A 26272-nucleotide genomic window follows, 5' to 3' on the forward strand; every position below is an offset into this window, starting at 1 on the left:
CTCTTACTCAGTTCATGTAAGTAAGATGCTCTTCCAGATCTATCCACAGCATCTACAGCCACCTTTTCTTTCCATTTTTTCCCCCGAACCTTTTCCCTCACTCCCTTCTAAGAGACAGAGTGAGTTCTGGTGAGTCAAAAAGTGAGTGTACTTTTAAGCCGTCCCTCTAAACTGTCCCCTGCAATGGTCAAATGCAACGGCAGCCATTTGATCTAATAGCTCTTGAGCAATACTTAAGTCAGAATGCAGCTTGATCCTGATCTTCATAATGCCTTTTTAATATGCTAGAGGCAAGCTGCCTTCATAAGAAAACACCTAGAGAAACCACAGTATGCAGAGTCAGTCAGCCTCACCATTTGTGAAAGAGGCGGACCAAGAAAAGGAGTCTACTCAAATAACCTTCAAGGAGATGGAAGAGGATGGGAAGAAAAACTGTTCTAGGGTATCCTTGCTATAAAACAGACCCACTGCCATCAAGTACAGTCAATAGTACACAGAAAGCTCCCAGACTAATATAAAAAAAGCCTTCAACACACTCCACCACCAGTTGTGTGTAAGATCATATGAGTAGTAAAAACATGACAAATCAAGATTAGCAATAGCTACCAGCAATTATAAGGCTCATAAGTATTTTAATTTACTTCAACAAATCCCAGAACCCACCCAGCAGAGGACAGAGCGACACATGCAGACCAGTCACACTGTACACTTTGGACAGCAGTATAGGAAGTGTTGGGAGTATGAATTAGTGCCAGCAATGGCTGCCCACATGGACCACATCATCAGTGTAGGGTTTGGGAGCAAACACACCCAGGAGACATCAACACGCTCACAAGATTTAGAGTGTATTCATATTGCTGAGGAATTATTTTTTAATCTCATGTCAAAAAGATACTCGCTATGTTTTTGTGTATGAAATTCACGTTTCATACCAGTTCTACTTTCCCATCAGGTTGGAGCACTTCAGTCTGACAAAACAGTTCAATTCCTTTGTTTCGATGTTTCCAATATAATGTGATTTTTGTATCTGTGCATTCTTCCCATAGCTGGAAGGGTGCAGCAGGATAAACTGCCAAAGGAAAATCTGAGTTAGCTCTTGTAAAATATAAAATACATGCAAAAGTATTTTAAGGTATTTTAGCTGACTAGTGAAAGCAAGTAAAAAATACAGATTTTTCTGCCAGTCTAGGAGAAGCAGATATAAATTAGTAAAAATTAATTTCAGACTGTAAATGTAAGTAAATGTTATGCAAGATTAAAAAAAAAAAAACCCTGTACGGACTTGGAAATATTTTAGAACATCATGAACAAAAGAAAGAGTCAGAGACTTTTATTGCAAATGCAGTAAATTCTCTAATCGAGGGCCTGGCAGAGGCTGCTGATGCAGCATGGTGAGGACCGTTTGCCACATTTCTACACCCCAGAATCCAACCTCTTCAGCAGAAATTCTATTCACAACTCTTACATTGACTCCTGCCAGTAGTTACCCTCTGGTAAATACTGCCAATGCTACTTCTTCCACAAGATTACTGACATTCTTTACTGCTATGTTGGCAGTATTCAGCGAGAGCAGCAGATCTCAAACTCTCCCATTATCAGTCCAACTGTAAGGGGTAATACAGGACAATGTGAGTGGGTGGTATGTTTACAGCTTTGGTCACTACCCTAGAACTTCATGGACCATGAATTAGAATTTGAGGACTTCCAGACTCAAAGGAGCTTGTGTTTGATACAGAAGGTCCCAGCTACCACAGGCAGAATTGGAAACAATGAACTTCAGTTATTCTTTACTTGCTGACATCCTTTAAGTAAGGAAAATTCCACTGTAAATATATCCAGGGAAAACACAAAGGACTTTACAGTAATCACTATTTAAAAGGCTAACTCATCATAAATATCATTTCTTTAACTTGTAATAATCACTAGAACTGGAAAAAGAAAATTTTAGTAAAATTTTAATTTACTTAGCACATTGAAAGTAACCTATTTTAGCCTTACTTCCTATGAAAATTTAGTTTATAATATTGTGTTGTCTCACTACAGCCTGTCAATGTACTCCTCCACTTTCTTCCTGCTCTATTTCTTCCACCGCCAAACAATCAAATAATCAACTTTTAGAACTCTCATGCATCTCTGAGATAAATTTAATAGACAGGCATTTAACATATGTTTCTGCAAGTCATATGAAAAAGCACGCCTAGCAAAACTGTAATGAGTGCCTATGAGGAAGGAAAGGCTGCCAGAACGCAGCAGTTACACAAGCAGCCTCCCCGTTCACCAGCCTGTCCGCTTGGCCCCTTTTCACACAGCAAGCACTAAGCAAAACACATGTTGCTTCCTGCTTCATCAAACAGATAAGGCAGCCACAGGACCTTGGGAACACTGAGGTGGATGTGGTGCAGCTAGAAGACATGAGGAGAACTGGAAATACTACTGGAGATACAGGAAATACCCAGGTGTTTTGAGGCAGGTGTATGTAGGAACTTACGGGACCTGGGGCACACTGTGAGAAAGGACACAACTAACAGGGAAGAAGGAACCACAGCCATCAGTTACTGCTCACACAATAACCTGGTTTATTTCAATGATGATGAACTACTCTTCCTCCCTTACAGTAGCACACCGGATGTTACTACCCCATATTAGAACCAAGACATGTGAGCACTATCACCTCTTTCCTGGCAATAGCTGCTTACACCTGTATCACTTCTCATTTGGAGAGGTGTTAGTAATTTTACTTGCCCACTTTTCAAAATGTGCATCTCCATTTTATTTTGGAAAGACAGTAACATCAGCAATAACATTCTGGACAAAGTACTGAATTCCCAAGTAACCTACACATACATTTTTCTTGAACTTCCCATTTTATATCCTTGTATCATATGGCTTCCTATACTATGAAGCAGCTTCATCAAGGCAGCAGATTTTGACGCAGTAAGGGGTCATTTCAATAACCAAATCTGACCTTTGGAGTGAAGCTGTTTTCTACCAAAAACACAACTTTGCAAAGCTGAAACTGAAGAGACAGCAGATAACTACAGCACATGGACAGACAACTAATAAAAACCGTAAAGATAAAAATCAAGGACTTCCATAGTTTAAACTGGGGCACTCAAGTATTAAGACCAGAAGGAGGACAAGGCCTGCAACAAAAAACCGTCAACAAAAACACAAAAAAGACCTTACTTCTGTGAGTTACATCAAAAACATCCGTGGCAGTTTTCTTTCCCAGTGGGTTTTCCACAGTCACGGTGATATTACAGATCCTCTGCTGGCCTATGTCCCAAGAACATGAGCACTGCTCAGAACAACTTACTGTGCACGGAACCATTTTTTGGGAAAACCTATCAAAGAAGGCAGGGGGGAAGGGGGGAGGAAGACAGAAAGACATTTTTCCATAATGTATAATTGAAATAGATGTTGAAATTTTTGAATAGAATAAAATTTTGAACTAGAATAAAACATCATAAAAAAATAAGGCTGAAGGGGACTCTAAGAAGCCACCCAGTTCCTTCCCCTAGCCTGAAGTAGGACGAATATAGGTATTCTTACAACTAGGTTTTCTTCAAAGTCTAACTTTACTTTATCCTTTTAAGATACAGCTAAACTGCTATCCTTTTAAGATACAGCTAAGTTTACTTTATCCTTTTAAGACACAGTTAAATTACTTTTAGTGACTTCCTTATGAAAATTCTAAACTAGGGACTTATTTGCCAAGAATTAAACCATTCACATGTCTACCATTATGCTTGTAAATGAAGCAGTAATTTCAAGTGCATCTTCTAACCTTCCATTTTTAAATCATCATATCTTAATGGAAGTGAATAATGCAGAGACCATGAAGGTATACACAATAATGACCTGCCTCCTGCTGAGATCTTTTGATGAAATTTTGTTGTGATGATGAGGCATCTGTCCTGTTTTATAAGTTCCCCCTTCTCTGCAGGCCCTGTTGTAAAGCCCTGCTCCTCTCTGTTTAGATGCCTCTGTACCAAGGAGCTAAGGATTGGGTCTGACAGGCCACAGCCGAGTAGCCTTGACTCAGACTGCTACGAAAGAGTTGTGAGAAATTACGGACAGAAGCAGAAGTAGGATTTTTGAGAAAGGGTAGGTCAAGGCCTCAAGAAGGAAAACGCCAGCATGTAAAGTTACAAAATCCTAAAGTAAAAGAACTAGGGAGGCCACTCAGGCTAACTGAGGGTTAGAGTCAGCATTAGTGTTAATGGATTGTGAACACACTAATACTTAACCCACCAGCCTATTAAATCCTAGTTGTCTGTTGTGTGTTACCCAATAATTACCTTATGCTTTTATGTTATCTATATCCTGATTGCAGAGTGTCTCTATACCTACTGAAAGATCTCCAAACAAGTTAACCCAATGGTTAGGACAAGCTTTATCAAGCAAAACCTAGTCTGATGGGCCCAGAACTTTGTTATAGTAGTCTAATCCAGAGCAGTTCTGCACTGCGCAAACCTTGTTAAATAAGCTGCTTAGTGAGGTGGAAATTGCAATCAGGATAAAAAACATTTCCACATATTTTAAAGGAACAAAAGTACTGTACAGCACAGGCCAGAGGTAAGATAACAACGAGGAGACTTACTCTTCAAACAAGATGTATTTTGGTGAATGGCGTCCATAAAGATGGGTGTCTCCTTGGCTCCAAGTACACGTTATTATTCTCATGTCTTGAGTTTGGCAGGAGAAATCATTAGGTGTATCGGGTGGTTCTTGTCAGAGGGAAAACCAAAAAAAACCACCAACAGCATGGCAGTCAAGTCAAAAGTCATCAACCGTTTTACTGTATTAACAAACTAGAAATAATGGATATGTACAAAGTCTGGTTTAATACAGATGTTGTTATTTCAATTATACTTATTCAATGACCACTCTGCAGAGACAAATCAGGATAACACCATAAATTAATTGCAATACAAACCCTTCTGTATGTTATTATTTTTTGTATATTCATGCATTCATTAATTTAATCTGTACTGTTTTCTATCTGTAAAAATTGCTATTAGCCTTCGAAAGGGGTACTGTGCTGAGTTTTTACCACATGCACACAGACAATGAAGCTGAACTCCTAAATGGGTAGGTATATTTAAAAATCAGTCACATGTCCTAGGATCAATTAATGAAATTAATCGGAACACATTTAATGCTATTCTTTAATGCTTTCTATATGCAAGTGTACAGATCTGAAGACAGACATTAAACAGTTCAGCTGCACATGACAGGACAATGACAACTTAGAGCAAGCTTTTTTTTCCTCCTTCCATTCTCCACAGCCATTCTTGACTGAATAACAACAGGAAAATAGAACTGTAATAAGGCATTCACTTACTACCCACAAAGAAAACTGCATGATCATAGCATTGCTCTTCACTGCAAGACTCCTGACAGTAGACAGAGCTGTGAGGCACTCCATGATGTGACACATTTTTCAGAGTGAGAAATCCGACTTGACTGTTTGTGTGTCTGAAAACACCAACACCTGGGTCTATAAACAATTTCTTAATGATTTGACCTTTCCTTCCAATGCAACAAAAAGTGATGTCAGAGCCTTCCTCTACAATTTTTTCATTTGGAAAGATTTGTGCTCCACTGTTATTTGAAGTGTCCAGTCCTGCAAATTAATACATAATAAACAATTTCAAAATCTGTTCCTGGCAGCAGCCTTCAACCAGAACACATAACTAGGCATTTATACAGGAATCTGCTAATGTTATATTATCCATTCATGGACTTTTATTTAGCATTCTTCCCCGTACAGGGATCGACTTCACATGTAATCATATTTTTATTTTTCTTAAACCCATAAACATATAATGTAGTCCAACAAGTTACCCGAGAGACTAAATCCCATCTCACTGCCTCTCGCTTGGGGAAAACAAAGAACGAGTGTTTCAAGAACCGCCTTTACAGATGAATACTACCTCCTGCACCTATGAACAGGCTGATGCTTACAGCGAAAACCCCTGCTCTTGAAGATTATGAACAGGGGGATAGAAAAACATCATGTTCTGAAGCTCATGCAGAGCTCAGCTAAAAGGAGTCAACATTGAATGAATCAGATCAGCAAGGGGATACCCAACTTGGAATGAGCCAACTATGGCTCTCAATGTTGTACTCGATGGATGCAAGAATTAGTGGGATTTAAGTGACTCACAGGCCTCTGCACCGGTTGGAAATAAAATCTACTCTCCAGAACCAGATCCAAAAGTCTGATAAAGTCTAGAGCCACTATCTCTCAGAGAGGTCTACACCAGGTCTGTAATGCAGCATCAGTTTGTGACAAAGAAATAGTATTTTTTGATCCCTATTTAATTTCAGTTGAAAACATAAAATCTCCAAGATTGAGGTTAGTGAGAAAGGGAGTCCTGCATCCTACTTCACATTATATAAGGTGAGGGAGATGGGCAATTTACGTGCCACAATCCAAGTATACAGACCTGTGATGCTTCTCCTACCCATGATGTCTCCCATAACTAAAAGCTCTTGCTGCTCCAAACAAGAATAGTGTTTCTTTACAAAATCACTGTAGTCATTTTTTCTAAAGCAGTTACATATTTTGTTTAAACCAAATTCTCTGGAAACCAAACTGTTCTAGTCGGACATTGTAATCTGGAAAAAAAGTTTTTTGTGATATTATTAATTACATTATTGGTTCACTCCTTGCTTACTCCCATATAATTCACAGACGTTCATTCCAAGTGACATAAGGAACTGACTTGCTCCTCTCTCTCTGCTTCTTTAATACTAATCAAAGCTACAAAATCCCAGACAAAAGCAACACACACATCATAGCCATAGCTATGAACTTCCTCTCCTCTCCCCTCATCCAGGCTAGGGCTGTGTCTGACCTGGTGATAGGCTACGCTAGAGCCTAACCAAGATTCAATGCCACTCTGCATTGTTTTCATGTGTGAGCAAGAAAAGCTGTAAAATTTTTGGTCTATTAGCTTAGGAAGATAGTCTGCAAATTAAAACAATGGCTGAAGCACTGCTATTATTGTTAGCAAAGAAAAAAGAGTTGGTTAGTGCTTAGAAATAAAGCGTTCAAAATGGATTCTTGATTTGATGCCATGTCTCTTGAATTGGACTTCACCATTACAGTCACCGGTGAATTACAGTCTAGCTTTGTACTGGAAAAATTAAAACCAATATTGCAAAGTCTTGTTTTGCTTACCCAGGACAGTCTCCCACAGACTCCACTGACTCCAGATTTTTGATGCTTCTGCTTTGCTCCTGATTCTCACTGAGTGTGACACACACTCCAACGGTAAGTCTGAATCCCATACCCAATGAAGAGGGTTTCCTGATTTATCAAGTGTGACGTTATGAAACTCCTATAAACAAAGGCCAGTAAGGTAAAGTATTGAAAACACAGTGATGTGCAGACACTCTGGAAGTACAATCAAAAGTGAAAGAGAGAGAAAACTCAGAGGAGGTAAATGCTTTTGAAAAACGAATCTCTGAAATCCCCCTTAATACATGTGATCTCACACTAAGTAACTTGTAAGCTAAGTAACCGCTTACAAATCTGTACTAGCAGCAGTGGAGTGACTGATGTGCTGGCAAGACTACTTGATTCTAACAACGTAGTTGTGAGTCAGACCCTGCTTCTTATGAAATGGATTCACTCTCAGAAACTTTCAGTGTGTTATTTCTGCCTGCTATTACATGAGCATGCACAGATGATGTTGCCTGCAAGCGCACCTTGTCTAATGCTCTGGGTGACATATCCCTGGCTCTAAATTACGGTAGGAATCTGCACTGTCCAGTAAGGATTTATGCAGATGATACCTCATTGTAGTTCTGAGGCACAGCATCTGAGGACAGGCAGAGTAGGAAAATATCTGCTGATTTCCCCAAAATGCTTGACTGCTGTAATATGCACATGCAAGAAACACGAAAAAATACACCCAAAACTCTTAGAGCTCCATGAATGTAACAGAAGGACAGCCTAAAATATAAAATGGAGTTGACAAATCATGAGAGCTAAATGCTCTGTAATTTGGCAAATATTTTTATATTGAATAATATAAATGCAGAGACACAGCAAAAGATATAAAATGTTCTGCTGCTCTCTAAGAGAAGATAACTCACAAATTTCTCTCAGTATGTACCTACTAAGGCCCACCTGGGCACTAAATGAGCTGCACCAATACATGGCACAGCAACTCAAACTAACCAGGGTACCATGTAGCCACACAAATAGACAGATGAAAACGTAGCCCAATCGTGAATCTTTCCTAGCATTAAAGCCCATAAGAAGCAGGAAAAAATAGCTCAAAAAATTCTATTAACCACCTGTAATTATGAATAAATTTCAGAACAGAACATGTGTTTCAGTGTTTCTTAAACAACCGTACCAGATTCTCACTCAGCATATAGATAGATCCGTGCTGCTCATATGAGCTGTATCAGAGCCCTGTCTCACACTGACAACCACAGAACTGCTCTCCATAACTGCTTTCTATCAGCAATGCCTGCACTTTTATAGTACCAGCACTCTGAGGAAAACTCTGCAATCAGTTTACAATTTAACTTCTCAGTTATAGCACTGAGGAATGTAGTCACTGCTTTGCAAGTTATACAGACTGTCCATGCTTTGGTATGACCAGACTCACAGAGTTTCTTTATTGGTACACATTCTTCAGAAAAACACAGAAGCAAATACATTCCCACATGGTAGTAACATCCAAAATACCCTGTTTATTTTCCTTGTCATTTTTATTATAAGAAACAGAACAGACTAGGTCCTTGGATTCGAAAAACTTTTTCTTCCAGCAAGGTAGTAAGAGTTTGTTGGAAGGATACTCCAAAAAAACACTTAATTGTTTGTAGCTATATGGCCCTAGTTTCTGATTTCAGGGTTAGATCTATTCATAGGGTGTTAAAAATCCAACCCCATGTATCAAAGTGGTTAAAATCTTCTGAACTGCGCAGAGCTCATCTGCAGTGAACATGAGGTTCTTCAGAGACAAAATACTACCAACTTGGCTGATCAGAGTGAGTTGTGATTCTGAACACACCCATCTTATTTTATTGATTTCTGGTTTCAGAAAAGTAAGCCCTTCTCTGCTTTATGTACTTTCCCCCAAATAGCAGCTTTAAACGATCTAGAGCAGTTTTCCAGTTTTAACATGTGCATTTCATATTCTTTCAATCAGCAGATGACTCATAATAGGTTATAATATCTCTAAAACATGCATTTAGTTCCCAAAATATTTTGTCAGATCCAAAGGAGAAGAAATTTTCCTTGGAGACAAAAGTTCTCATGCTGAAGTCACGAACCGGGGAAAACATCAGGAGCAGGCCTGAGCCTGTGATTTGGGCATCTCCACCTCTTCATAAAATTTGGCTGGTTTAGGTGTTCAGGAAAACTAGCAGGACAGGGACTTTGCAGAAGAGACATCACTAGTTCTTCCTTAACTGGAAGAGGTGGGTATAAGGTAACTGCTAACAGGGCCAAGCACAGGGCTTAAAGGGCTTTGCTCACACTGAGACTATTGTTCGGTTCATAAGGTGAGAGAAGCTGCAGCAACATTTAGTCCCCGGTGAAGGGTAGCAGTCATGCTACAAAAAAGACTGCCTTCAGGAGCAACGGAAGGGATGTTTCTGGGTGGCTGCTTGGGGGACTGCACCTTGAAAGCAAAACAGATGCCCTCAAAATCAGATTTACATGTGCCCATCACAATCCCTCAATAAGGGTATGCAAGGCACCTTTGCGTGCCTAGGTGGAAATGACTTCTTCATCTGAGCCAATTATTTTTTTTTGCACAAAAATCAGGCATACCATTAGACTGGCACCTAGTGAAATACAGAGGTATTTCTAGCACAGTTTTGTAAAGATTATGTTGTAAATTGTAAACCTATGCAGCAAAGCTATCTACATATGCATCTGAACATTTGATTTTCCTTTAGCTTCCTTTATATTATAAATAACTAATATATCTTTTTTTAAAGTTACACTTACTGTCCACATAGTAGTAGTTTCATCTAATCGACGGACTTGTATTTCAAAAGACATTGCTAGCTCAGCATCATGCGCTGACTTGACAACATCCCATTCCACCAGCAGCTGCTGACGAGCCAAATCCTTTGAAATGTTAAGGTATGTTACTGGAAACACAATGGATTCTAGGACCACAAAAAGGATACAAAAATATTAATGTTTAGCTAAGTTACAAAGCAGATCTGAAACAACAGTGGTTAGAGGTAAGACAGATTCCACACCAGACAGTTCTGAAGGAAAAAAAAAGTGATCAAGACCCATGCTGTTGATATCAAAAGCAAAGATTATCTTTTATCTTAAGGCATTAGCAGGCCAGAATGAGGTTGCTAAACCTACTCAACAGCCCCCCACCATGACATTGGGTATGCTATTTTTTATTTCCTTATGCCCTCAATTTACTAGCCTACTTTATGGGAATATTGATCCATCCCTTTATAGTTTTATGAAGAAGAACAAAATAATGCATTAACAGGGACTAAATCCCAAGAAATCCCAACCCCCAGAAAGCCTTCTCATCATTAGGGCAGAAAATCTAGGTTCAGTTTTTCTCTCTGACCTAATTAAGGCTAAATTAGTTAATACAAATAAAGTATTTGAAGAGGATAGGCTAAGAGTTTCCCTCCTCTAGCTAGCTCAGATGATAGTCTAGTGTTAAGCACATTCCTGGTTGCTCCACACAGACCTTAGGTACTTCAGTCAGGGCTGTGGATTCTTCTACTGGAATTAGACACCTAGTTATAATGGCACCTCAATCCTTTTGTGGGTCTGGAGTTAATTCCCAGAATAAAATAAAGTTTAAAATTCAGACTGAAGTCCCTTTTGGTGTCAGGAAAGAAAAGGCTGAAAACTACTGATCACCTTATGAGTAGTCCCTCTTTTTTAATGCTTGCTCCGTCAACCCTCCCAATAAAACCTTAACTCTTGGAAGAGATTAAATATGGCACTCACTGATCTGTATCCTCTCTCCTTCCTGAAAAATAAACAAACCTCTAAATTTCATCTGGTTGTTAATGAAGCCAGGAAACTGAAATGGCCAAGTAACTAGGCTTTTTCTTTTGCCACAGTGCTTTCCAAGATGCTTCTGCTTGTTACAAACAACAGAACACTTACAACTGACCTGGACGCAGAAAAGAAATCACAGAAATAACTATCTGTTTTATTAAAACAGAACTCATTCTGGGCATTCCTGCCCCGCTACAGCCACAGTCCTCAGGGACATGCTGGATTAAGAGACTTCAGCAGTTCCTTCTCACAAAACTGCCACCTCCAGTTGTTTATCCCAGATGTGCTTCACCCACTGACCCAATGATTATTTGGGACTTTCATTAAATACTACTGGCAGAAATACAAGCATTCAGGAAATTTAGTTTGAGAATCTACATTTTGAGAGAGGTTTCTGGCAGCAATCAGATATCCAAACCATTCTGCAATTTATCCTGTGCTACTCTGCACTAACTTCTGTGCAGCAGTTTCCCTATGTAGGGATCTTTACATTAACTGTAGGAAATTAAAGGCTCAAGAGAAGCAGCAGTTATAACAATCCCTGATCAATCAAAGGAAGCAAATAATACTATATAAGCATATTTATTAATTATAAGTGTCACAGACACTGTGACAGCTTAGTTATTATACAAGTGCAGCCTATAATTAAAGAATAAATGGAAGTATACATTGTACCATTAGTAAAAATTTATGAAAAACTGCTGAAATAAAGGATTATTTCTCTTTTAGCAAATCATCTACAAACTCTGTTGGTATATTTTTAATCCATTCCATTTTGAAACGTAATGGAAGTCAAAGCAAAATGAAAACCATATGCTTTCAATCTAGAGGAAACGACAGCATAGGCTCCTTCAGACATGCTCTGAGGGAGGAATCAAGGTTTCATTGTTCAAGCACTTGGTCTGAGAAACAGGATTGTGGTATCCTAAAAAAGTTTTTGAGGAAGAAGTATACACACACATATATGCACATATACCTTCTATCAATTCTCACTGCAGCCTTGCTATATAATTACTGGAAAAAGATGAATATGTGTAAATTACGTGAAAGCAGAATTTGACAGCATTAGTGTCTTCTGTAAGGTAAATGCAAAAATATTTCAAGTTCAGAAGTAAAATTTCCTTTTTGGCTATGGTCATGACATAATCCTTAGAAAGAGTACCTCCTGCTTGGTAGTTGCTTTTGAAAAATAACAGCCATCAGTTTTATACTACCATAATGAAACCCAGCACCTATGACAACTAGTAGATGTCTGGAACTAAATAAACAAAGTGAAAGGCCTAGGGATAAATTTCAGTTGCTTAAATGATGAGGAAGTGGCAATTTTAGGTTTTACTGGAAAACAGAAATAATGTTAGTTTCACTGCCAAGGATTGACCAGGCAAGGAGCCAGAACAACCAAAGCAACAAAGTGAGCCATAAAATCAACTGTGGAAGCAGAGTATCTTACGTTATTTTTGGAAGGTAAGAAAAGACACACTTCATCTCCCCACATACTACAGACTTTCACCATCAAAACAAGATAAACGCTGTTAAAATCCCACTTATGCTAAGGAATTGACAGGAATGTTGTTCCTCTCCAGTATGTAATCTTAGTTGCTCATCATCTGGTCAACCTTATCTGTACATTCATCATCCTTTTACCTGAAGCACCATGTACCAAGCCTCTGAGGGGATCTCATTTCACATATGCAAATATGTGGCTGATCTAAAGCTCTGGCCCTTGCTGTTCTTGTGTTTTACACCTGCTGTGCTGAAGCAACTGGGGTTGACAGAGGGGCCCAGCACAAATAAACAAACTTAGGGAACCAGCTAGCCTCTCAATGAAACTCACAGGCACAGGGAAAAGAAGCACACGCCTGAAAGAAAAGCCAGCCAGTTGGCAGAAACTTTTTCAGGGTGCACCATTGAAAAAAAAAAAGCACGTCTTCTGAATTTCCCTATCCTCTTTTCTGCTCCTTCTCTAGCCAGTTCTAATTGCAATTGTCACTACTATGCCTATTGCATTGATGATGAGCTTGCCTCTCTTCTCTACATCTGTCTCTTTTTGTCCCAGCTAAAATCTCATCTCTTTTCTCCTGTCACGTTTAATTAACTTGACAAAAAAACAAGGATCTCATTAGTTTCTGTTTTTTCTCCATCTGCACAAGTGTCCCTCCACTATCTCCTTTTAGTTAGATGACATAGCACTTCAGAACTCACACAATTTTGTCTTCCTCAGAGCCTGGCATAAGACAGTCTAGATCACCAGTCCAGGCTTACGCACCGTACGAACAAACAGAAGAAACAATATAGTTAAGGATATATCCAAGATCTTGAAGACCACTGAGTTACAATGTGGGACCTAAAAACTTTTGTAGTATAATTTACACATGTAGAAATACTTACACCATTTACAATTATAATCTCCCCCTCCTAGCAAAGTTAAATAGTCAAGGCATCTTAAGACTTGTTTTAACTGGAAAGCTAACTCAAGACTATATAAATAGCTTTATGATTAACAACAGAGACTAATTCTATTACTGAACAACTGCATGTGAAAACAAGTGACCAAGTTACTGTAATGCAGTAACTGTTTGGACTTGCCTGCATTACAAAGTTTTGCCACCCTAGGGGCATTGGTAGTAAGAGTCTCAAAACTGAGGAACTGTCACCTTGGGTGAATGGATTTCAAGGTCGAAGAGAGGCAAAAAAGTCTGAACAGATACATTACTCCCTTCAGTATGATAACAAGTACATTTATGCAAAAACCCACTCCTCTCCCCCCTTCACCAACTTAAGTAAAACAATACAACTTCTATAATGCAGACTGTGGTCTGGTTAGTTCTGTTTCTTAACAGTGGTCACAGTGGTAAATTAAAAATATTCATTGCTTTTTTTTCTTTTAATAGACTCATACCCAATGCTATTGTCAGTAGCAAGTGTGCAAGCAGTACTTTTACCTTAAAATACACAGCCCTCTGGAAAGTTATCCCTATATTGAACTTTGTTCCCTCCGAATATGCACATTTGCTTTTTTCTTTTCTTTGATACATATGTGTAGTGTAAGAAATAAAATTCTGGTCCTGGAATCCCATGGCACAATCAGAAAAGAGCCAACGGAAGTGCTAAAGTTTTCATAGATAAGACAAACACAAAAAGACAAAGAAGTGAAGGGAAGAGGCTGAAAAGCATAAAAGTTGTTAAAGAGGAAATAACTTATTTGAAGATGCCAGAATACAGATCAAAAACATATGAGACATAGGAGGAGCAGATAAATAAATACACTCTGGCTTCTTCATTTCAAGTTATTGATTCAATAGGCAATTCTGCATTATGGGATTACAAGACCCTAGGTATTATACAAGTTGCTTAATCACCTTACCAACAAGAATCATTTGATTAAGCGTGTAACATGTTGCTTAATCACAGGAGACTTACAAATGAGCAAGTTCCAAGCTTCAGTTGATACAGACTCCTTCCAAATAAAAAAGCAAACGTTCAGAAGTTTACCTTGCTGTGAGTATGTAGTGTAGCAAGTCCTCAGGGGGAGCAGTACTGACAGAACCATGAAGTGATTCATCATTCACCCACCTTTTCCTGCAAAAGACTTATGAGGAAAGAAAACATTTCTATTTATTTGTTTCTTTAATTAGAAATGCATGCCAGACAATAGTCCAGATAATATTACTCTACTTAAGAATGAATAACTAAAAACCCAACCACACAGACTCCAGGCAGTTCAAGAGAAATTCAGGAAGAATGGACAAAGAAAGATAAGGAATGAAAAAAACCTTGTTTTTAGGATCTGGTTACACCATAGGGGAAAACACACTACACTCAAAAAGTTCAATTTAATCTAAACGCATAAAACACACAGTATCTTTAAAGTTTTCCCTGCGCTAATTTCTAAGGAATATTAAAACAAAAGTCTGTCCTCATGTATTTTGGCTTTCCTCGTGCACAAGTAACACAATATCCGTGCTAACAAGGAAAAAAAAAAAGCATCAAAGGGGCAAATGGCCTCTGCTCCACCTAGAGCCTGACTGATGAATTCAGCAGACTTTGGCAATCATGGTCTTGCCCTTTGCCAGCACCCAGGACACTATATGGAGGGCTTTAGTTAGACTGGAGTTGACGTACATGTTATTGAAGTCTTGGCAAGTTGCTTTCCTAGGACTGTCTTCTCAAGCACCATCTAGCTCTATCTAGCATTCCTTTTACAGCTTTTACACTCACATTGTGATAGGATGAAACTCCACTTGACTTGCACAGCCCAGTCCTGAGGGACTGATTGTATGTCAGATCTCCCAAGACGTGAATCACCTGCAATTTCCCCCATGTAGAAGGGAGAGGTAAACATGCAGCAGCAGTATGGTTAAAAGCACTTGGGCACAGAGCATACAGGAGTCCAAACAACAGGAACAGGACTATGGATACAGCTATCTTCAACTTTTAATTTCCACTTCTTACGTTTCTGGACCTCTGCAGAATGCTGATAAAGACAGTCTTCTACCACTGCTTCCACAACAGAAATTGAAACTGCTTAGTAGGACAGATAACCAGGATGACCTGTCCCCAATAAGGCCAAGGACAGAACATTTGCTAATTTCAGAAGGGCCAGGAATTCACTCCAGAATGTCTTCTTAGCAGAAAACCTCCAATTTAGTACTTCAGAGCTACAGACACTGAATTTTAATGACCCTGCATTAGATCCATCGGTTTTGAGCAGCTCTGAATTTCTCCAAAGGATCAAAGAAAACATTGCAACCTTTCCCCCCCGGGGCTCCGCCCCACATTTCTAAAGGTCACATGGAAAACAGAAGAGTTCTGCATGCAGCACTGCAACCCAGGGCTCAATACCCACAACAAGCACCCCTGCTACAGTGTGCCCCAATATTTCCCTTGTGAGCACAAATGCTTCACAGGGAGGCCCTCATATTGCCTAATGTATAGGCTTCTGCATTCTTTCTTGCTATTATACCAATATCCTCAAAAGTATATGGCCAACACTAAAAGCAATGTGAATAAAGATTCTGAATATTTTTGAGAACCTAGGCCTAATCCACACGCAACTGGTAAGACTGTTCCAAGAACTGAATTAAGGAAATCCACATCTTTATATATTTTGTATGTTTAGATATTTTTTATCACCTGATCAAATTTAATACCTAAAAGTGGAAAAAATTTATATGTTTTGCCTGTAGTAAACAGCTCTGCTATAGAGCAGTGAGTGGCAAGTAAGTGACACAAAAGGAAGTTTTTCCAAGGCAGATTATGTTAAAACTTCTAGTAACTCTTCAGTAAATTATTATTCTTTTGAATTATACAAAATGAATATTGAGACACAAAGCCAAATCTTGCATGCCCTTTTTTAGAAAAAAAGTGAAAGTAAAACTCCCTTTAAAGTCAAGGGAGCTGACTCTCTGCTCTAAGACCAGTTTAATAGAAGGGTGGTCAGTTAGGTTCCGTGGTGTAACTCCTGCCTTAATTATATCAGCAGGATGAAAACCTGGTCCCACAGGACTCTTGATTTTGTAAACATCTTTGGGGTTGGACACAAAGCTATTTGCCCTATTTGTCATGTATCACTTAAATCCCACATTAAATACAGTGGAAAAGTGTTGTGGAAGTCATGACATATTAGACTATTTGTTTAAATTACTCCCTATTTGGAAAACAAATCCAAACTCTTTTCTGCTCTTAAGAGGCATTCTCTTAAGAGGCACTGAAATAAATATCTAACTTAACTATCCCTCTCCAGTCATTTACACTGCAGTTCACCGATGACACAGCTCCGATCACTTTTATTTATTTCTTTTTGGCCCTATGCTACTAAAGCACAGTCTAATATAATAAATGACCATCAGAATATTTTGGACAGCTACAATGCTTTTTACTATTCAGTTTGTTAATAATCTAGTTTAATACTGTATAATAAATTGTGATAATATGTGCAAATCTAGGTATCAAAACAGTTTTCATGGGAAAAGTTCTGGAATTCTCTAATAGAAGATAGTATGAAGTAAATTTAAAGAAATGAAAGACTATTCAAGAAAAATAGAAATACAGTCCTTAATATTTTGGCTTAAATCGTCTTTATGCAGAAACTTCTGCCTATGACTGACAAATTAACCACATAGAGTAATTACTACCAACTAATGTCGAACACTTATTCTGTATTAACAATAATTAAGTACCTCTATAAAATCATTTAAATATCTGTGTCTTGGTCACAAAGATTAAAAGAGAACCAAAACAGTTGTACAAAATACTTTATCAATTTAACTTAAAAAAACACGATGATGATAATAGATTGACTACATCCTTGCAAAAAATTAAAATAATTGAAGAACAAAGGGAATGAAGTCAGGAAGCCAGGAAAGGTTTTTAGTTATCTAAATAATTAATCACCCTGAAAGAAGCTAAGTACTGCCTCTGAGAAATAGTGAGCAACTATCAAATGCCCCAAGGAAACTGACAATCACGACCACTGTTCCGGTGAATAGCTTGGTTCAGATTTGCCAATCTGAAAAAATATGAATATCTCATTAGAAAGACACAATTCTTCATCTGAGAATGAATCACTGCTGACTTTTTTTTTTAAGCCTAAGATAAGCCACATTTTGTCACCATGCTCCAACCTGGAATCCTGGTGTACTGTTTCCATGAACTGCAGGTAAGAACAAGAAGCTCTCATGCCAGTGATTTTGAATATGAACTACGGAGACGTAATTTGAATACTTTTTCCTTTCTAGTTGCTTTTGTCATTAAGATAATTTCGCAATAGCATTCCTCTAGTCTATCACAGAATCAAAGAGCAATGTATCCAACTGTTGAAGAACTGCAAGGATGGAGATTCCAGAACTTCTCTGGGCAAATTGTTCCAGTGCTTAAACACCTTCACTGTGAAGGTTTTTTCTCCTTATATTCATATATTCATTTTTCTCCTTATATTCATATAAGGAGAACATCTTCTTATATTCGCCTTATATTCATATATTCATTTTTCTTCTTTTATTTTTCTCCTTGGGTTTTCCTTGCTACAATTGGTGCCTGTTTCCTCTTGCGCTTTTGCTGTACACCTCTGCAAAAAGCTTAGCTCTGTCTTCTCAGTAACTTCCCATTAGTTAGGCAAGGACTGCAGTTAGACCTGCCCTTACTTTTCTCTACTCAAGGCTAAGCAAACTCAAACTCCTTCAGTGACTCCTATATGTGCTCCAGGCTCCAAAATCTCCTGGTGTCTCTCTGCTGCACTGAGTCCAGTCTGTCAGTCTTCTTTGTACTCTGAGCCCTAAACTGGACACAGTAATTTAGAGATGGCCTCATAAATGTCAAACAGAAGGAAATAATCACTCCCCTAAGCTCTCATTCTTTGCCATCATTAACAACAGTAGTTCTGATTTCTGTGGTGAATCTGGTTACTGGGACACATTGTGAAATGATCTATAAAATGAAGGATAATACTAAGCCACAAGTTCAGGATGACTGGGCACAAAATGATCTGTCAGAGATACAGAAGTTAGCTGAGCAAGAAATTTTTCATTTTACCCTATATTCCTCCCCCTTCTAAAAATTCAACACCTATAGAGGAAATAAAGCAGACTTGCTTAGTCTTGTCAGTCTGTAGCCTGAATCACTAATAGATTTTTTAAAATCATGGATATATAGTTTACTTGTAATTCTTCCCAGTGGAGAAACGTAATCTGGGGTGTGACAAAACAGATACAAATGGATTCACCACTCCTCAACTTAACTTGAAATTAATCAGTACTGATAGATACATCAATGGAACAAAACCATTTTGGAGACCTGTTGGCAATTGCAATAATATTCAACAGCAACAGGAATTGTTCAGAGACCTGACAATTAAAGAGCAATCACACAAGAAGTGTAGACAGCAAAGGAGCGAATTACCTTGGGAAGCGATGAAATCTCCTTCAGTAGGTAGCTTGCAAGTAGTGTCCAGGTACAAATGATTTGTGCAAAGACTCTGCACTGAAGTGTGCCTCTGCTCTCCTGATTCCTGCAGTTCCCAATATGATACCCTTGCAAAATCAACAGCGCAGAGCTGACATCCAACTGAGGCAGCTTTATTTGAAACAGGGAGCAGTGTCAAGCCACCAGAAACCTATTGAGTGTTGGTAAAGCAGCATCTGCCAAAGCACCCTACAACTAAATGGATTCCTCTTCAAAATAAACATCACGCTGTTTATAGAAAACTTAATTTGCAACAGTTCTGAATTCTGAAAAAAATGAATAGCTGAGACACCAAATTCTTACACAGATGAACCCTTCCTTTAGTCCTTGTACTCAGGCTTTCTTCTCCCAAGCAATTTTAAAGATGATTTCAACTACACTCAGCACAAATTGTGCATAAGACACTGAAAGCTCCTAATAAGCCTTTGTGATCTAATGGGTGAATAACAAGTTTAAAAAGCTGCACACGGAAGAAAGGAATTTCTATAATTAAGGTCTGATAGGCATGTAATCATTTGATCACTTAGGGATAGCTTTATCGCCTGTTTTCTTGATAAATAGAAAGGCTCTCTGATGCATGCTGTTGGTTTTCTAAAGAGCTTTGCCACAAGAGGAAAATGTTATGTCTTTCATGGTCCCATGAAGGCTGGAATCCAAACAAAAAAGCAATTAAATAGCGAAAAACAGAGTCTACAAATGTGAAGTGTTCAACAAACTGTGTAAGACTACTCGTGCCCCATTAGAAGGCAAATGCTAACAATTTTAGGGAAGGAATCGTATAATGGTGTGGCATGACTCATACCAACAGGAACAATAATTTTACTGTGTTTTCATGATCTACTTATAATGCTGTTAGGATCCGGTTTACTCTGCTGGAGTAGGGACCAGTCCTGGCACGCAATACATAGATAAAAAGAGTGATAAAAAGGTTATGCCAAAAAAAGAGGCAAAATCCAAAGAATGCATGAACCACACTGGAATTCTGGAATTTATGATGTTTTCTCATTTACTCTGATCGCTTTGAGATAAAACAACAGATTTCAGCTGCTTAAAAGAAAGCAGGAGCAACGCTTTTTCTCTGTACGATTGCTTGCATTTCTGAGCAAGCCCACACCTTCTGGAAGGATCAGGAACAGAAGGTGTTCAAACCAAACCAAACCAAACCTCACCACCTGGCAGGAACAGCATCCTCATCCCGCCATGCACCTCTCACCTCAGAAATTTTTGCTCAGGTGAAACCAGCAGCTTTTATGCTGTAGTTAAGCAGTAACATCTTGAAAGTAGAGAAAGGTGTGTGTGTGTGTCAGTCATAAAACGCGTTCACTTAAACGGTAAGCAATGGGGCGGCCTGTTTGCGGAGGACGGAGGGGCCGGCTCCCCTCACTCCCTTCCTTCCCCCAGCCCTTCCGCGCCGAGGGATGCCTGGAGAAGCGGGGGTTAGTGGGGCGAAGAGGGCTCAACGGGCACCAGCAGGACTAAACTCCAAAGAAAAAACTCCGCAGAGTCTTTCAAAACGGGCGCCCGGGGTGGTGGAGGTGGGTTTTCCTCAGCGGAGCAGGTTGAGCTCCTCTCAGCGAGGGCGGCCGGGACCCGCCGGCGGGAGGCGAAGGGAAGGAAAAGTGGGGGGTTGCTGAGGGAACAAGGGGCTACCGCGAGAGGGAGAGACCGGCGTAACTCACCTGCGGCCGACCAGCAGCTCCCTCAGGAACGGGGCAGGGGGGAGGCAGGTCCCCGCCCGGCCGCCAGCGGGACGCGCCGGCCCCCCCGATCAGTGCCGGCAAGAGCTACGGGGCGGCCGGCCTCGGCCTTCCCTCCCTTTCCCGGGCAGGGCGGTGCCTCCTCCCGCCCACCTCGCGGAGGCCGAATGAGCAGCTTCTCAGGAATTTCCCACCCCGCCAGCTCCGGGAAGCACGGACCGTTCCCTTAACTGCCCTCCACAGGTCCGGGCGCTGGCCCGCCACACTCCCCCCGGCAGCGCCTGCCGCCCCCGCCACCATCTGCCCCCTCCATGAGCGGCGGCGGAGGCCGGGCCGCGCCGGAGACCCCGGGGCCAGGAGAGGCTGCGACGTCTGGCGTCGGTCAGGGAGAGGGGCCGACCCTGACGTGGCCCAGGAGGGAGAGGAGGACAGGCAGGCTTAGCCTGAGAGGACCACGAGGAGCAGAGAACCGACACTTTGCTCAAACGGACATTTTCCCAGTCGTCCAGTCCCAAGATGGTCAGAAACCACACGTTGGAGTGATGGCCCGTGGCCCCAGGCTTCCTGTGTCTCCTTGGTCTGGCTCCAGGGGATGGTTGCTCAGGCCACCAAGGCGGATGGGGTGAGGAAGTGGCCTGGTGGCTTGCAGCAGGGCTCGGGGTGGAGGCCATCATCATGGGGCTGGTGCTGCGCCACCATGCAGCTGTCTGACAGAATCCCACTCAGAAGCCACGTTAAGGAAGGTTATGGCTGACAAAGCCAAACTCTCCGCTCCCAAAACCGTAGGGCTGTAAGGCGGGAAGGGAGATGAGGAGTTCACTGTGTTGGCTGTGGGTCACCATCTGACAGGCCTCAGTTCAGAGAGGTACAGTGTGCCGCAGGCTGCCTGGGTCACTGCTTCCACCAGATTTAGCCATGAAAAAGTTTTGTTTAAACCTGTAACTTACCCTTTTCAGGGTGTTCATGGTGAAGGTTTTGACAGTTTGTAGCACTTTTACATAAAAGATGTCTTCTCTTTTTTTTTTTTCCTAAGTTACGTTGTAGGTTAAACGTAACGTACCTATTAAGACACTGTTTTCCTTGCTCTCCTTTAGATTGTCTCAAATTCTTGATGCTTGGTTGCTTTTCCTCGTAGGGATGTGGACTGGTAAGTGTTCTGCCTTACATGTTAATTTACTTTCCATAACTCCTGATATATACTTCTCTTTTTTTTTTTTTTGTAACAGCGTAGTGTTCCCAACTTACACTTTGCTTGTGATCCACTTCAGCACCTTGATTCTTTTCTTCTGAATTGCTATCTAGATAGTTGTTCCCTGCCTCTTTTTATTGCAGTGCTATCTCATGCTTCCGTCATTTGAGTAACACCCAGCTTCTTTACTCATATTTTCCATTTTCTCATGATGCTTTTGCTTTCTAGTGAAGCAAATGATCCTTAGTCAAAGGATAGTTTTATTCTTCAGAGCCTTATTCTGGAGAATTAAATCTATTTCTTCCACAGAGTTCCTGTACTGCTTGTGTGAGTCATGTAAACCGAACTTTTAACAGAGGGTCACCAGTTACTCATTTTTCATTGCCCACATACTGGTCTAGAGGCACTAGAACTAGACATTTACTGTTGTGTCAGAATTCCGAGGATTATGTACATGAAAGGTCATCTAACTGCAAAATGCGAATCACATGTCTAAAATTGGATGCCAACATTTTGCCTTATTTTTTCTTATTTTTCTTGTATGCTTATTAACAACTCTGTAATATGCTAATAAGTCCTTTTCTCTGATGTTTTTAGACAGTATAATTAGAAAAGCTTACTGGAAATCTATCAATTCTATATTTGAAAGGAGGATTTCAATATTATGCATATACATACTGTTTTAAAGGTAATATATTGAGTCATTTTTCTGCTTTGAGCCCCCTCACCTATGTTTGAAAATGTTTCTTCTTTTAGGCCTCTACTGGAGATACCTGTTTAAACCTGCCTGTATATTTAACATTTTCTGAATCATTTAAACTCTGATGTGGATTATAGATGTTCATCCCTCTCTTGCCTCTCCATTTGGGTAGCTGCTATAATCTCTGCTGCTGCTTTTGCACACTGATCAACATAATTCAGAAATTCCAGAAATGTAATATGTAATAGCTTATCCTTTGAATGCTCCAGACTTACAAACTTAAGAGCTCACTACTGTCTAGAAATAGTGTTCAAAGTACTAATTAGTACCCCAAAACCTAACAAGTTGTTGAATAATGTCTATAAGGAATTTTCTTGTCTGGTCGGAAAGCATTTCAAAAAGCAAGTTATCAGTTTTCTCATATTTGAGGTGGGAAAACTGAAAAAGAAAGAAAAGAACTAAGGTAAATCCACAAAAAAACTTGACACTGCAGCGTGTTGAGTGTCACAGTGTTTACAGAATTTAAAAGTCCCAAGTAAAGTGCCAAAGTTCTTTATATACCAAATCATAGCAATCTAGTTTCAAAAGACCTAGAAGACATCCAATGCAACCTGAGACTCCCTTTCTCTGTAATCACAGCTCTCAATTTCCCTCCTTCTGTCCTGGGTGCTTAGTTGCCTGTGTCCATGTATCCGAGGCCCAGCTCTGATACAGCACAGCTGCATAACCTTGATTCAGACTGCTATGAGAGAGCTGTGAGAACATCTGTAGAGAGATAACTAAGTTGAAAATACAGACAGAAATAGGGCTGTTGACATGAGATCGTTGGTAGTTCAAAGATTTGAGAGTGAAAGTACCAGCATGAAAAGGCATAAAATCCTAAAGGGAAAAATCACCTGGGGAAACCTGGTCAACCTAGCCAGTCTAGTTGGGGACTAGCCAGGAATCACTGTGTCATGTTACTGGTGTTGGTGGAGCTGGTGGAGGATGGCAACTTCGCAATGCTGGGAATACTTTCCAGAGAACCATGGGAAGTGTCCCTTCCCTTTTTGACTCTTCCCCTTCCCCCTTCATGCCTGCTTGCCCAGCAAAAAATTCTTGGGTAGCTTAACATGAGTGGCAAGTATACTAATGCTTAGTCTAATAGCTTATTAAACCGTAGATAGCTCTTCTGTGTGTTAGCCAATAACTAACTGCTTTATTTTGAATTATATATATATTATTCTTGCAGAGTCTCCATGCCTGGCTAAAAGTACCTGAACAAACATACCAAGTGTGATGGATGCACTCAACTCCTTAACCAGACTAGTGTTAGTTGGGCACAGGATCCAAATGAGGTAAAGACCTAAGCCATAACCAGGTCAAGAACTTCTCTAGTTCCAATTGTTCTCTGAAAACCCAGAGGGACAGAGTGATACAGTGAGCATTATGAGCTTGGAACACTGATCATATGATTAACACATGAATAGCAGGTGAGTTTTCCAACACTCATTTATCAAGGAACAAAGAAAGTTATGGGTACAAGGAGTCTCATGCATACCTTTCCCATTGCATGTAATTTAACTACAATACAACCACTTTGTTCCATAAATCTGACAGCCTAAGTGAGCTTTCTTTGAGCTCTCCCTGCTTAACAGCTGGCTTGAGTTGGGACACCTCTCAGGGTTGCTCCTCAAGGCAGAGACCTCCCACCAACTGCAGATCTTATGTTAAGTGACTGATACCATGCATAACCTGATATTATAGTGCACTAAGATTTTTGTATTGCCAATTTTGAATCATTGTTATATCACTTGTGCAGTCACTAACAGTGAACATTGCCATCAAATTTTGTTAAGTCGCACTTTTACAGCATCATATTTCAATAAAACCACTTTTGCTGATACTTTTTGCAGTGGTTCTAAATCTCCCATCTGCAACACCAAGAGGGGCCATAATAGACCTCCCATTCAAAGGAAGACTTCACCTGTCTGGTAAGTCCTGAAAGTCCCCAAGAAAGGCAATTTCAGAACCTTCCTAGGTGGCCTGTTGTAGTGCTGCACTTCCTTCCTAGGGGCAACGTTTTCCTAATATCCAACTTGAGCATCCCAAACCACGATTTGTGACTGTTGCCTCATGTTATCTTGTGCCATCTGCCACCACCAAGAACAGTTGCCTGTTGGCTTTTGGGTAGTTGTAGGTTGCCTTTAGGTGGTCCCGTAGCCTCCTCTTTGGGAAACTAACCAGGCTTCTAGTTCATGTTCTCTAGGCCACTGATAATCTTGATACCCCTGGACTGTATCTTCTCCTGTTTCTCAACATCTCTCTTGAACTGGGCTGCCCAAAACTGGACACAGTATTACAGTCTCCTTGCTGCTAATTAAAGGCAGTATCATAGCCCTGCATAAGCACACAGAGCCCTCTAATGCTTCCTGTTTGTTCGTTAGTGTAGCATCACTTCAGGTGGGCACCCAGGTGTGATAATTCCCCCCAAAGTATGAGAACTTCCCCATAATGCTGTTCTTTCAGCTTCAGTATTTGTGTGCATAAGCTTGGGGTGGACATCCTGTGATTGCCAACCCAGTCCACCTTCCTCACTTCATTGTCAGTCACCATCTCTCTCATCATTCCTAATTTAAAGCTCTTCTTATGATGTCCAACCTGTTGGCAAAGATTCTTTTGCCTCACTTAATCAGGTTGCTGTAGTCTCCTCCTAGCAGTCCTCAATGCTCAGCAAGTGTCCCATGGTCATAAAAGCTGATTCCTTACTGTTGTCACCAGCTTTGCAAACATGTATTGACCCACGGAATTCTCCACTCACTGAGGGCACCTTTCCCCTTCACTGGCAGGATTGAGGCGATATCACCTGAACTCCATTGTTCTTGTGGCTAAACTCCAGAGCCAGGTGGTCACACTTGATACACTCAGGTTCTCCCCTCACAGTTTCATTGCTGCCCACATGAAAGATCAGCACAGGACACTAGTCTTAGTGCCTAGAAGATCAGCATGGGATACCCAGTCTCAGTGCCAGCAAGCCTAAGCACTCCCTCCACAACATCCTGGATCCAAGCCCCCAGCAAGCAGAAGACTCCCTAGATAGTAGGTTAGATCAGGGAATAGAGCTTCCATCCCCCATATCAGGGACCCTCCCACTATGACTCACCCTCTGCATACTTAGGCTCATCTGTCTCTCCTGATGCTTTGTTATACACTTCCTAGGGTCTCATCTGCTTCCAGGACATATTCTGTAGCTGCTGAGAAGGAGCCATCCTCTTGGTGCCAGAAGTCACAACCTTCCAGCCTTCACTATCATGGGAGTCTCCATTTCCCAACCCAATGCACACAGGTGCTGCCTATCCCTGCTTCAGTGCAGTTGGGGATTCAAGTTTTTGTATCTGTAGAATCTTGGTGTTCTGGTGAGCTGCACTACACTAGGCCTCTCTCTAGCATTGTCCCTAGTCAAGAGTCAGCTGTAGGCAAGAGCTCAAAGCACCTTTTTATTATGAATAGCTGACAGAACTTATTAGGAATTGCTAGACCTCGTTAGAAGTCAAGGCCTCTGGAAGCTGTCTTTTCCTGGCAGAAGTAGAATCATAGAATGTGTTGGGTTGGAAGGGACCTTTAAAGGTCATCTAGTCCAAACCCCTGCAGTAAGCAGGGACATCTTTAACTAGATCAGGTTGCTCAGAGCCTCATCAAGCCTGGCCTTGAATGTCTCCAGG

At 40.5% G+C, this 26272-nt stretch overlaps 1 protein-coding gene across 6 annotated transcripts in view; it reads right to left on the minus strand.

Annotated features, from left to right (window-relative positions):
* OSMR (oncostatin M receptor) overlaps positions 1–20802 on the minus strand; it is a 33346-nt gene extending 12544 nt beyond the window's left edge. Inside the window, exons 1-9 of one of the 6 annotated variants that reach the window (XM_063321402.1) lie at positions 20665–20802; positions 18923–19031; positions 14519–14615; positions 9986–10149; positions 7193–7352; positions 5348–5629; positions 4604–4730; positions 3187–3344; positions 933–1069 (exon numbers count right to left, since the gene is read on the minus strand). In XM_063321402.1, the coding sequence (XP_063177472.1) occupies positions 933–1069; positions 3187–3344; positions 4604–4730; positions 5348–5629; positions 7193–7352; positions 9986–10149; positions 14519–14591 (1101 nt within the window). In that variant the 5' untranslated portion in view covers positions 14592–14615; positions 18923–19031; positions 20665–20802. Of the gene's footprint in view, positions 1–932; positions 1070–3186; positions 3345–4603; positions 4731–5347; positions 5630–6455; positions 6628–7192; positions 7353–9985; positions 10150–11011; positions 11082–14518; positions 14616–18922; positions 19097–20664 lie in introns of those variants that run through there. The other 5 variants (XM_063321404.1, XM_063321401.1, XM_063321400.1 and 2 more) reach the window with 5 other exon arrangements.
* Between the last annotated feature and the right edge of the window lie 5470 nt (positions 20803–26272).

This window comes from Chroicocephalus ridibundus, chromosome Z (genome assembly GCF_963924245.1).
Source record: "Chroicocephalus ridibundus chromosome Z, bChrRid1.1, whole genome shotgun sequence".
NCBI classification, from domain to species: domain Eukaryota; kingdom Metazoa; phylum Chordata; class Aves; order Charadriiformes; family Laridae; genus Chroicocephalus; species Chroicocephalus ridibundus.